The following is a 13,552-nucleotide window of genomic DNA, read 5'->3' as shown; positions in this document are numbered from 1 at the left end:
TTATGTTTTCTACTTTATCAGATACTGAGTTATTGACTTTCTTTATTTCTCCTCTCCCTAGTAGAGTCTGTTCCATTATCTTTCTCTCTATTTTTTTAACTAATACCAGATGGTTTTGATATCTTCTGCTTTGTTATATAGTTGATGCCTGGAAATGCTGCTTCCCCTTCATCATCTTTTTACCATTTCCATTGACATTCTAGATCTTTTGTTTTTTTAAATGAATGTTATTTAATCCTTGGTGTTTTGATTGGTATAAGATTAAAAATGTTAATTGATTTTGGTAGTATCATTTTTATTATATTGGCATGGCCTAGCTAGCTCATAAGCACTGACTATTCCTCCAACCATTTTGTAATTGAATCTATACAAGTTTTTTGTGTGCTTTGGGAGGTGGCTTCCAGATATTTTATGTACTTTGTAGTTAGTTGGGATGGGATTTCCCTATTATTGTTTCTTGTGTTTTGTTATCATTATATAGAAATGCTGTTGATTTTTGAGAATTTATTTTGTAATCTGCATCTTTGCTGAAGCTGTTGTCTTAATTAGTATCTTTGTTGATTCCCTAAAGTTTTCCAAGTAAACCATCACATCAGCAGCAGAGATGGTTTTATCTCTTCTTTACCTATCTTTTTCTTTAATTCATTTCTCTTGTTTTATTGATATTGTTATTATTTCCAGAAGTATATTAAATAATACTGGGGAGGGTGGGTATACTTATTTAAATCTCATATTTTTGGGGAGAGTTCTAGTGTATTCCCATTGAATATAATGCTTGATTTTGGTTTTTGACAGTTGCATTTTATGTTATAGACCTTCTATGTCTATACTTTCTGGGGTTTTTAGCATAAGAGAGTGTTGTACTTTGTTAAGGGCCTTTTCTGCATCTGTCATGACAATCATGTGGCTTTGGATGTTTTGGTTTTTAATATGATTAATTATGTTGATTGTTTTCCTAATGTTGAATCATTCTTGCATCCCTGGTATGAATCCCACTTGATCATAATGAATGATTTCTTGTTTAAATTGTGATCGTCTGTGTGATATGCTTTTGTTTAAAATTTTTGAGTCAGTGTACATTAATGATATTAGTCTATAGTTTTCTTTCTGTGTTTTATCTTCCTTTGATTGAGATAGTAGGACTATATTTGTCTCATAAAAGGATTCTGGTAGGGTGCTCTCTTTCTCAGTTTCTGAGAATAATTTGTGAAGTATAGGTATTAATTGTTCTTTAAAAGTTTGGATGGAATTCTCCTGGGAATCCATAAGGACCATGACTTTTTTTTTCCTTTGTTAATTCCTTCACAGCTAGATCTAGTTCCTTTTCTGAGACTGAGTTATTTAAGATCTCTGTTTAGTCTTCTGATAGTTTGGGTGTTTTATGTTTTTGAACGTATTCCTCTTTTTCTTTGTTTTTTTTTTCCGGTTTTATTTGCATATACCTATGCTTAGTATATTCTGATTGTTCTTTTTATTTCTTCTGGTTTTGTTGCATTTTACTTTATTTGCCATTTTATTGATATGATTTTTTCCTCTCTTTTTATTCAGATTAGCTAAGGGTTTTTCAAAGAACCAGCTTTTGGTTTTACTTAGCATTTCTATTGGTTTTGTGATTTCTGCTTAATCTATTTCTCCAAATTTTTTATATTTCTTTTGTGCTTATTTTAGGTTTATTTGTTTATTTTTCTAAGTTTTAAAAATGCATGTTCAGTTTATTAATCCTCTCTTTTTCTATTTTGTTAATGTATGTTTGTAAGGATATGATTTTCCCCCTGAGGACTGCTTTAGCTGCATCCCAGAAATTTTGGTATGTTGTTTCAAAATTATCATTTTCTTTTACATAGTTATTGTGATTTGTTGTCTTTGACCCACTCCTTATTTAAGATTTTGTTAGTAAGTCTCCATTTGGACTATCTTTTGTTTGTGGTTCATGAACCGTTTTTTTTTTTTAATTTAATTATGGTCTGTAAAAGATATTAACTATTTCTGCCTTTTTACATTTGTTTGCACTATCTCTGTGCTGTAGCACATGGTCATTAAAAAAATTTTTTTGGTAAAAGTTTCATGTGTTGTGGAGAAATATGTATATTCTTTTGCTATCTCATTTAGAAGACACTATGAGTCATTTAACTCTTAATTTCTCCAGAAATTTGCTCAGTATTTTTCATTTTGTTTATCTTTCTATTAGACTTATTCAGAACTAATAGTGATATTGAAGCCTTCTGTCACTATGGTGTTCCTGTCTGTGTCTTTTTGAAGTTCAGATGTTTCCTTTATGAATTTGGATGGTAAGGGAGTTTATTACTGATACTGGTTTGTTACCTATGGTTCCTTTCAACATAATTTGGTTTCCTTGTTTGTCCCTTTTTATTTTTTGAGTGTTTGTTTTTGATTTGTCAGCACAATGTCACTACTGCTTTTTTGGATTCCCTTGATGCATGATACATTTTTCCTGTGCATGTCTTTTAAGATATGTTTCTTGTAAGTAACGGATTGTAGGGTTTTATTTTCTTAACTAGTCCTTCACATTTTCATTTTATTGAATTGTTTAATCCATTCACATTTAGAGTATTGAAGAGTAGATTTATATTTCCTCCGTGTGTCTGTGTTTCCACTGGCTCTCTTCTCTTCACTCCTAATGCACTCTTCTCATTTCTTAACTCTTTCCCTTTTGGGTTTTGTTTATTAGTTCATTTTTCTCTCCTGCTTTTATATGATTATATATTTCTTCCCCCTCTTTTTTCTGTCAGTTAACCAAGTAGATTCCCCCTTCTTCCCCATGCCTTCCTTCAGCTAATCTTGTTCATCAGTTTAAAATTCCATTTTTTGTGTTTTCTTTTCCAAAAAGAATTTCTCTTGTTCTCTTCCTTATCTATCCTCTCTGTCTATTCTACACTCTCATTCTCTCAATCATGACTCTTTTCTCTGTATTCTCCTTGCAATCAAAACTTTCAAGGTATCTGTTTTAAATAATTCTCTTCTCTCTGGGGACTTTCTGCCACTGCCTTGTAGGGCTTGCTGCAGGGATTCTTTTTCTATTGTGCCTCACTCCCAGAACAATGCCAGTTATTGCAGGTGTCAAAAGAAGACCCTGCCCCATGGCAGAGCCATTCCACTACTCTGTCCCTGATTATTTAGCCCACTACTAATCTATCCCATCCCCTTTTATTTTCCACATTTACCTCAAAATTTCCTTATGTCCAGTCTTTCTCACTCTTTCACATGCCAGCTGCCCCCAGGGATTCCACCTTCCTTCCCTCCCTTCCAGTGTAGTCTAAGTAGACTTTTCAAATGCCTAAACTGCCATACCCCATCTAGTGTAAGGTCCTCATCTCTCTTCACCATTAAGAACATTCATCAGTGGAACCCCCTCCCCTCTTCAAAGTAAGGCCTCCATCCCCTCCTATTTTACCTCCCACCCTTTCCATACCACCCAGGTTCTTTTCTTTCTGAGGCCACAGAGGTCAGCTTCCCCTCATTTCTAGCCCTTGATTTGACCCCAGTTTATCCCACATTTCTCTCTTTCCCTGCTCCCCACCCCTTTTGTGTACCTCCCATGTTGTAATGTAGTCTCACAAAAAAAGCATTGATTCACCTGTAGACAAGTTGTCACCAGTTTCTGTCCTTAATGTTCCATCTGTGCCTTCACTTTTCACTCCATCAGATTTCTACTTTTATCCTTCTCTTTGTGTATATTTAGAAAGAAGGCTTTTACTGGTTTTTCTCTTGTCATTCTATTGCTGTTTGCCTGTTGCATTTATTAATTCCTCCTACATTTCTTTTGTTTAGAGTGTTTGAGAAGCAAGTAATCTCTTCAGTTCTGGTGTTCTTTCACCACTAAACCAAACATGAAAAATGTTTCAAATTTGCCTTTATTGTTGAATGTCCATCTTTTTTCCTGATTAAGCACAGATTTATAGGGTAGGTCACCCTGAGCAGTATCATGAGTTCAATTGCTCTTCCAAACACATTAATTACATTCCTTCCAAATCCTTTCCGTAATATTTGAAGGTCTTTCTCCTGATGGCTTGTAGAACTTCTTGTGTCTAAATTGAATTGTTAACTTTAACCACTATGTGCCCTGGAGTTTGCATCATTGGGTATTTTTCTGGAGATTATCTGTGAATTCTTTTGATTGGACTTTGATTTTCTACATTTAGAAGTTTTGGGACATTCTCTTCTATTATTTCTTTCATTGTGGTGTTAATGTTTTTTGTCGTTGTGTTCTCCTGGCAGACTTTTAACTTATCCTTAGGTTCAAGATAAGTATATTTTGCTTGCATAGTGAGCATATTTTCTTGGAATGTTACTGTTTTTTGCTTTTCTTCTTCCAGATTGTCCTTTACTTCTGTGTATTTATTTGCAACTATTGTTCTCTTTTTGATTTCTTTGGTGACGCTTGTCTTTGGAGATTCCAGTTTTTCTATTTTGCTTATCATTTTTGATGTACAGGACATAAATTCTGTTTATCATTCTCATTTCTTTTTTAAGCCTCTCAGGAATAGTGTGTTCTGGTTCCATGTTCTCCTGAAATTCCAAAGGGTCTTCTGTCCTATCAAGTGTTAGATCATTTTCCTTTGTTTTGTAATATTTCTTGAACTCATTTACTAGATCTGGAAGCCATATTTATTTCCATTGTTACTGTTTTTCTGTTGATCTGTTTATATTCAGGGTCTTTGAACAAAATTCAATCTCTCTCCTTTACCCCCCCCCCCCAATTTTCCCTGTCATTTTCTTTCTGACTCCCTCCCTCCTAATTGTGGTTTCCTTATGGGTGATGGACAATTCACAGTCACCCACCTAGATCTCTTTTCCAGTTGATTTCTGTGTGGTCAGATCTGATCCCAGCTGGATGCTTTCCCTCAGGTTTAATGGGGTGCTCCATTCCCTCCACCCATACTCAGTCCTTGTGACCTGTCCCAGTCCCTCTGTTCCTCACTTCTGTGGCCCAATACCAGTAGTTCAGATCGTTTACACAAACACACATATACACACACACAGTTCAAGACTTTGCAGTACTGGTGCTATGAGGTTGCGGACACTGGCATGCTTTTGTGTCTGTGCTGGTTGTTGTGGCCAGCATAGACTTTCCCAAACTGGAACCAGGATCTCCTTAGCACTAAAAAGAGGGATGCAAGATGAGAGTGTTGGAGTGGGTTTTGTTTTAAGGCTCTATTGTTCCTGCTTAGTGTGGGCGGGTTGCTTAGTGAGCTCAGTGTCAGTAAGCCTCAGTTCCTGTGTTTGAGGGTTGGTTTTTTGTTTGTTTGTTTTTGTTTTTGTTTTTGTTTTTGTTGTTTTAAACCTTTTGGATTCTGGTCCACCTAAACTTTGGAGACAGCTGAATTTGCTTTATCATTAACACATAATTTCTATTTTGGAGAAGTTTGAGAGTTCATGGGGATTAAAGAAAATGTCTGTTCTCCATCTTGTTGCTCATGTGACCTGAAAGTCAACAATAATGATTTTAAAAGATCTTGACATGTTAAAGTATTGGGATGAATCTAAGAAGATGAAATTTAATTGAAGATATAAAGTCTTACATTTGGGTTTAAACAGTTTTGTGATATGTCATGGCAGGTATGGGTAGAAAGCCCTTTGAAAAGGGTGTGTGTGTGTGTGTGTGTGTGTGTGTGTGTGTGTGTGTGTGTGTGTGTATGTATACAGGGTCATAGATTAAAAGTTGGAAGGGATCTAAGAGGTCTTTTAGTGTAACCTCATTATTTTACAGATAAGGAATCTGAGGTCAAGAGAGTGATACAATTTACCTTAAGTTGAATGAACACTGAGATAAAAATGGCAAAGCTGGGGTTGGAATCCATGTGTCCTACCTCCAAATCTAATGCTCTTTCACTGAATCATACTGCCTCCTAAATCACAAAATTGAGCTGATTAGGCACATTACAATATGTTATATAATTTCAGTTGGCCTCACTACAGTCAGATAATCCTTTTATTCCTACCTAATTGATTTCCTCTTTCGTTCCCCACAAAAGCTATACTAAAAATTTCCTCCTTAAGCCTCTCACAACTTCCCCACCACTTGCTCAGCTGAGGTCCTTGCCTCTTGATTTACTGATGAAATTAAAGCCACTAGCTAAGCTCCGCCTTTCTTCATCTTAAAACCCTGAGACATAAATAACCCCCTCCTCTACTTCTCCATTCCTCCAGTGTCAGATAAAAAGATGGGTCTTTTCACTAAAGCCAGCTCCTCTCCCTGTGGCCTTTGATATCCTCTCTTCCTATTCAAGCAGCTTGTCCACTCAATCATGTAAAGATCAGTTGCAGGAACTCTACTTTTAACCTGGAGTAGACTTAGGAGTGGGCATGATAGTTGTTTTAAGTATTTGTAGGACTCTCTTAGGGAAATTTTAATAGATTTATTCTTCTTCATCCCGAGAGCAGAAGTAGAAGTAGTTGGGGAATTTTTAGAGGGACAGTTTAGATTTGAGGTAAGGAAAACCTTCCTTAAAATTGAGAGTTGACCAAAAGTCAGTTGGGTTTCCTGGAGTGGTAGTTGGAATGTTCTTAAGCAGATAGCCCTTATGTAGTATGATGTAAATAGGATTCCTGTTTTAATACAGTTTGGACTGTATAGCCTTAGACATCTCTTCCTACTCTGAAATCCTTTGAACTTGTCTCTAACACTTACTAATATGACTGTGATCAAGTCATTTATCATAATTCTCTGAGCTTCAGTTTCCTCATCTGTAAAATAAGAACAATACTTGTACTGTCTGCCCCACAGGGTTGTTGTTTTATAAACTTCAAAGTATTACATAAATGTAAATCATTGTTAACAATAATAACTAAAATTACCTCCAAAAAGCTTTCTGTGACTATTAAAGTGAATAACTGATTAATAATAATCAAAAGTGTTCTCTTAGAGTAAGTGATTTTTTGATCGTTGTCTCTGAGGAGGTGTAGGATGTGAATTTGATAGTCAGGAATTTCAAGACATAGGAAAACAGAAAGGAGGCAGCGTGGCATATAAATATACTGCCGATTTTGGTATCAGAAAGACCTAGGTTTGAATCTTGGCCCTGCCATTTACTGTGAGGCAGCAGTCATAAAAATGTGTGAGTTGTGAAGCAGCCAACAATAGGTTTGTTTGACTAGAATAGAGGGAATAAATTCAAGATTAAGAAGACTTGAAGCTTGTGAACTGTTAGGTGTAGGGTTGTGTACATGATGGAGGATGCTGAATGTTATGAGTTTGGGGTTATAGAATCATATATTTAGAGCTAGAAGCAACCTTAGAGATCCTCTAACCTTTTTATTTTACAGGCCGGTAAGTGAGGCCTGCAGGAGTTAAGTGGCTTGGTCAGCATCACACGGGCTAATGACACCCAGGAACCAAAGAGAGACCATCTGATTCCAAATGCATTATTCTCTTTTAAATTGGGGGCAATTCACTCTGGCAATGGGAATTAGTCTGGATGATATTTGGGAATGGGTAGGTGAGGGGAGTGTTGTTTAGGTACTCTCATTTTAGACTGATAACTGATTTTGAAAGGTGAAGAATTAAAGGATCATATAGTCTCTGTTTTGTTGTTAACTTAGTGATTAAAAGCTGACTGTAGGCTACACTCTTTTCCTCTGCCTAAGAGCCAGAAAAAGTAACAGTAAATTAAAGTTTTAAACTTGTAACCATATTACCAGTATGGCTTTTAGAAACTACTCAAGGTTAGGAAATCCTCACTGTCCGTAATAAAACATAGTGAAACAGAGAAGCACTTGCTGAGAATTACTATTATTATTTTAACTGATGGTCTTTCTTAGGAGAAAAACATTATCCCTAATAATTTAACTCAGATTTTTAGATGAGGCTGACAATAATTGTCAGGTTTTTTTAATTGATCTTTTATTTTTACATGTCATTTTTTGATATAGACCCTACCAATTCCCAGTGAGCATCCTCCTTAAAGAAAAAACACTAAGCTGAAGCAATCAATACAGCAATCACATCTGATAATGTTTGTAACATTGCTAACCTACAGTACTTACGTGTTTATTGACCAGCGGGAGGTGGGTTTCATAATAATAATGGCAGCTAGCATTTATAAGGTTTGCAAACACATTACATATACATTATCTCTTGATTCTGCAACCTCCCTGGAAGGTAGTTGCTATTATTATCCTCCCTTTTACAGATAAAAAAACTGCCAAAGTTGACAACCAGGATCATACAGCTAAGTAAATGTCTGAGGCAGAATTTGAGCACATCATACTGGTAACTAGATACAACATTAGCTACCTGGTGTGCTGTTCTCCAGGGCCAAGACGGATACATTACAATCACTTGGAGTTTGGCTTTGTTTCAGTATTGTTTTCCTGTGTGTTATTGTAGTTATTGTGGCAATTGTGTGTTCTTCTAACATTACCCTCCTTCAATTTATATGACTTTTTCTGCATTTCTCTGAATTTTAATTGGTATTTAGTTTTACAATGCAATGATATTCATATACCAGTTTGATTTTAACCATTCCATATGATAAGCACCCACTTTATTTCCGGTTGTTTTTTGTTCTGTTTTGTTTTGTTTTGTTTTGCTACCACAAAAAATTACACTTTATTCTGATACATCTAGGACCTTTCTTTTTGTCTTTAAACTCATTAGTGTATAGCAAGTAGTATGATATCTGGGTCAAAGTTTTTTTCCCCCTTCAGTTTAATGACTGTTCTTGCTTATTTCTAACGTACTTTCTAAAATAATTAGCTTCCAGTAGTCTAGTAGTGTGCCTGTCTTCCAACAGCACATCCAGCATTGATTATTTCACTCTTCAGTCATATTTGAGGGATTTTTTGAGGGGTGGGAGGATGAAGTAAAACTCAGTAGCTACCCTAAAAATCTTTCATGTTGTTGAAAATGTGCCACTATCCTTTTGAAAACTTTTTTATATCCTCTGACCATTTGTCTTTTGGAGAAAGCCTCCTGCTTAAATGTTTCTGTCAGTTACCTGCATATCTTTAATACTAGACTTTTATTAGGGATAATTTCTGCAAATATTTTTCCCTATTCAACTATCCCTTAGTTGTTTTATCAATTTTGTTTGTATAAAAGCTTTTAATATTTTATATCATCTGAACTCTATTTTCTCTTTATGATGTCTCTTGGTTTGGATAAAAATTCTCTCTCAGCTATAGTTGCAAGAGGTATATCTTACCATTTGCTTCTTTTTAAGATTATCTTTTGTATATTCATTTAGAACTCATTGTAGTATATGAGATAAGATGCTGGCCTAAATATTTCATTGTTGAACAGAGTCCTTCCCCTTTTAAGTTGTTGATAAGTTTATAAAACACTGGCTTACTATGTTTGATTGTTTCTTGTTCTTGCCTGCCCTGCAACATTAATATACTTTTTAAAAATGTTAATGAATCAGTGAAAAAACATTAAGTTCATACTATGTGCCAAGAGCTGTGCTAAGTATTGAGGATATGGCTACAAATAAAAGCAAGTAAGTCAATTCTTCTCCTCAGGGGAATTATATTCTTGTGAGGGAAGACAGCAGATAAAGAGGAGTTACTAGTGGGAGACTGAGGCCAGTACTTAAACAGTGGCATGTTTTGGAAATGGCCAGAAAGTGGTATGGGAGGCTGATTCTAGGTAAAATCTATAAAAAGCTGCCTTTTCAGGGCTCTAGATACAAATTGAATTCCAGAGGGAAGAGGATGACCAGAGTCTCTGTAGGCCTTATTTAGAAATGTCCAGGAGGTAACCATTTAACATGTTGATAGTTTTGATGAATTTATTATTCATTAAAACCTTCCTATGGATGTGTTTACCTTTAAGTCCCTGAAAAGTACGCATGCGCCCTAGCCCAAAGGTTTATAATTGGAAGGCCTAAAATCCACTACCTCCCCCCAAATACTACGTTTAATTCACTTACCTAAAACATAAGAGTGGTGATAAAAGAATGTCACTAATTTCTAAAACTTTATTTGTCAAGCACAGTTTTTTCTTTGGTAAATAATAAATTCTATGAATCTTGGTTTTATTTAGGCATAATATAGGCAAATAAATGTAAATATCTTATTATCTTATATTTAATTTAGGACTAATCTGGGCAGAAAGCCGGGTATTACACATGCTCCACGTTATGCTGAGCAGTTAGCTGAAACTTCTTTTTTGTTTTGTTTTTACTGTAGGGGGATGCTCGAAGCCTTCTACTTCCTGAGAATGTGAGCACTGGCCAAAAATTAGACTTTTCAGACACAATGGTGCAACAGAAATTGGATGATATCAAGGATCGTATCAAACGAGAAATAAGGAAAGAACTGAAAATAAAGGAAGGAGCTGAAAATCTCAGGAAGGTCACAACAGACAAAAAAAATTTGGCATATGTGGACAACATTTTGAAAAAATCAAATAAAAAATTAGAAGAGTTGCATCATAAACTACAAGAATTAAATGCCCATATTGTTGTAACAGATCCAGAAGATCTTACAGGTATTGTACATAACTTGAAATATTTCCTAAATGTGTATCAGATAAATTTTACCTAAGAAAGTTAGTAATCATTAATTTGTAATTTATAGCTACATAGTAATGAAATTGTGGTAGATAAATTTTGCTTTCTGATATTCAACAGGCATTTAGGGTTACTATATGTTAGGGAGCTATGCTATGTGCTGAAGAAACAAAAATTAAATAAAATACATTCTTGCTGTCAAATGGTTATAATTTAATAGTAATCTAATTGTTTAAATCTCTTTTTTAAACTTATAGTGAGCTAAGATGTGAGATGTTTTCTTTCTGATGTGTAACTGAGGTTAGAGCTTTTGAGTTAATATTTATATTCCATTAAAAGTGCCTCCTACATCTCTTGCACATTTGGAAGGGCCGGGATTTTATAAAGAGGCAATAATAAGAATCTTTTTAGTCTCTTAAATAAAGTTTGGGCCTTAGAACAAACATAATACATTGCAAAGCTCAGCTTTTTTTTTTTTTTAAATTTCAAAGCTACTGAAAAGGCTTGCAATATTCAGCATCCCTTTTAAAATTTGTTTTCAGCATATTTTTGTATTTAAATTTTGAAAATTATTTTTAAAATTGCATGTAAGAATAATGGAATTTTAAACCTCTATAGGACTTTTGAGATCACCTCATCTGTTTTCATTTTACAGGTGATAAATCAGATTCAGAGAAGTTATGAATTACCTGAGATCACAACTGCTCATTAGTGGCAGACCTGGGTCCAGAAGCAAAACCTTTTGTTTTCCTAGTCCAGTATTTTTACTACATTTTCAGTAATTGACATTACAGATAAAACTTATATTGTGAAAATGCTATTTTTAAGAATAACATATAAACTTAGAAAATAGTCTAATCAGTTCACTTTCTTTTTCTTTTTTCTTTTTTTTGGGGGGGGGACAAAAGAGTAATAGTTGAGGTATGGCAGTCACATTTCTCAGGAGAGACAGGATGGGAGCAGTAGATAGAAAAAGCCAGGGTGACTTGGGTTCAAGTCACATTTTAGGCAGGTCTTTTAACCTATCAGTATCCTAAGTAACTCTAGAACTTTTGGGGAATGGTTCCCAAAGCTGAATGAATTAAGTCTGCCATGGTTTGTGTCTGAAAGTCCAGTTCAGATGGTCATTATTACTAATGGAGAGAAGAGGTACCGCACTAGGGTAGGTGGCAAAATGGCCACTTAGGGTAGATGGTTAGATGGGATAGAGAGAGTATTTATAACATTAAAGCCATGTCACATGAGACTTCGCAAACCATATGTCTTCAGTTTCTCCTAATGGTAGTCCATGCAGATTATGAAGCTTTACTGTAATGTACATAAGATACTGTCTTTTCTTTAAATAGTTCTTATTGTGCTCATAGAAAATTATAGAATTTTAAATCTGCAAAAGACATTAGAGAATCAGAACTTAATCTCCCATTTTATAGAAGAAAATACTGAAGTGTAGAATGGTGAAATGATTTTGCCCTTCTTTCATGGTAAAGCTGGGACCAGAACCCTCGTATCCTTAGGCCCGTCTCAGAGCATTTGAGTAATCCCACATAGAAGCTGCCAAGATAATTATGACTGACCACACTTCCTGTTTCTATCTATCTTAGCCACTGGTAGCGTCTGAGACATCTAAGGGGAATATGTTGAGAAATACTAATATTGTGAACCTTATTCCCAAAGCATATCACCTCAGAAAATGAGGCTGAGAATGCATTTGACGTGTTCTGTCAATGTTGCCCTCATGATAGAGATCAATATTAATTTAGGTTAAATTCATTCCTTGCTCCCTCTACTTTCCCAAACCCCACAACAATTAGAATCAATGTCATACCCTTTAGATCAGTCTCTGACAATAAAATAAAATATAATTCTGGAAATTAGGAAGTTAATGACCCAGCATAATCCTGCTTTACCTAACAGTGTTCCCTCACTTAAGCTGCCTTCATTGTGCTGATTTTTCCTTCACTGCTTTTTTTTAATCCTGCTTTATAAAAGTGAGATGGCAGTTAATACCTTCCAATTGTCTTGTTCGTGATTATCATAGAAATCTTAAAATTTATAGGTAGTGTGAAATTTTGGTTTTAGATTTTTGCCTCTTAATGTTCTGTGTAGTTTGTTGATATTTAACAATTCAGTATACATCTACTCTAGGTTTTTGTGACACTGCTCTCTCAGTACTCCTCCAACCTGTCTGATCAGTCCTCCTCATTTTCCTTTGCTGTGTCTTAATTCAGTCCTCTCTCACTAACTGTGAGTGCCCTTAGTCGTCTTCTGTTCTCTTTCTATACTTGATGATCTCATCAGCTATCATGGATTCAGTTGTCATCTTCATGCAGATGTTTTCTAGATATATTGATCCATCCTCAACCTCTCTTCTGACCTCCAGTCACACTTCTCCACCTGTCTTTTGGATATCTCAAACTGGCTATGTCACAAACATCTTAAAATCAACATGATCTAAATTAAACTCTGTCCCCTCTTCCAAATTTCTCTGTTATTGTTGTTGAGGGCACCATCATCCTCTCAGCCCCCCAGCATCACAATCTAGATGCTATCCTCAACTCACTTGTGCTCACACCAGATATTGAATCTTCTGCCAACTCCTGTTGTTTCGACTTTTACAAAATCTCTCATTATGTCCCATTTTCTATACACACAATTGCTTACCCTGGTATAGGGCTTCATCACCTCAAGTCTGGATTATTCCAGTAGCCTTCTGGTTGGTTTCCCCATCTCAAGTTTCTTCCCACTTCATGCATCTTCCACTCAACTGCCAAAGTGACTTTCTTAAAGTTCAGGTTTGACCATATCATTTTCCCCCACCCCATCTCAGTAAACTCCAATGATTCCCTATTACTTTCACGACCAAATATAAAATCTTCTGTTTGGCATTTAAAGCCTTTCAGGTAGGTCCCTTCCTACTATTCCAGTGTCCTTTTTTTTTTTTAATTTATTTTTATTTTTCAACATTCACTTCCACAAGATTTTGAGTTCCAAATTTTCTCCCCATCTCCTCCCTCCCCCCACTCCAAGATGGCATGCATTCTTTATACCCCTTCCCCTAATCTGCCCTCCCTTCTATCTCA

General features: G+C 35.4%; 1 protein-coding gene across 3 annotated transcripts in view; it reads left to right on the top strand.

The window, feature by feature from the left end:
- The window catches only part of LOC114031066 (serine/threonine-protein kinase N2), a 170,512-nt gene that overhangs the window by 58,367 nt on the left and 98,593 nt on the right, over window positions 1-13,552 (top strand). For 2 of the 3 annotated variants that reach the window (XM_027846085.1, XM_027846083.1), the window contains exon 2: window positions 10,150-10,450. In XM_027846085.1, the coding sequence (XP_027701886.1) occupies window positions 10,150-10,450 (301 nt within the window). Of the gene's footprint in view, window positions 1-2,244; window positions 2,289-10,149; window positions 10,451-13,552 lie in introns of those variants that run through there. The other variant, XM_027846084.1, reaches the window with a different exon arrangement.

Source organism: Vombatus ursinus, unplaced genomic scaffold, assembly GCF_900497805.2.
Source record: "Vombatus ursinus unplaced genomic scaffold, bare-nosed wombat genome assembly UNPS02015035.1, whole genome shotgun sequence".
Taxonomy (NCBI): domain Eukaryota; kingdom Metazoa; phylum Chordata; class Mammalia; order Diprotodontia; family Vombatidae; genus Vombatus; species Vombatus ursinus.
Note: the sequence above shows the minus strand (reverse complement) of the source record. Positions and strands in the feature narration are given on the sequence as shown.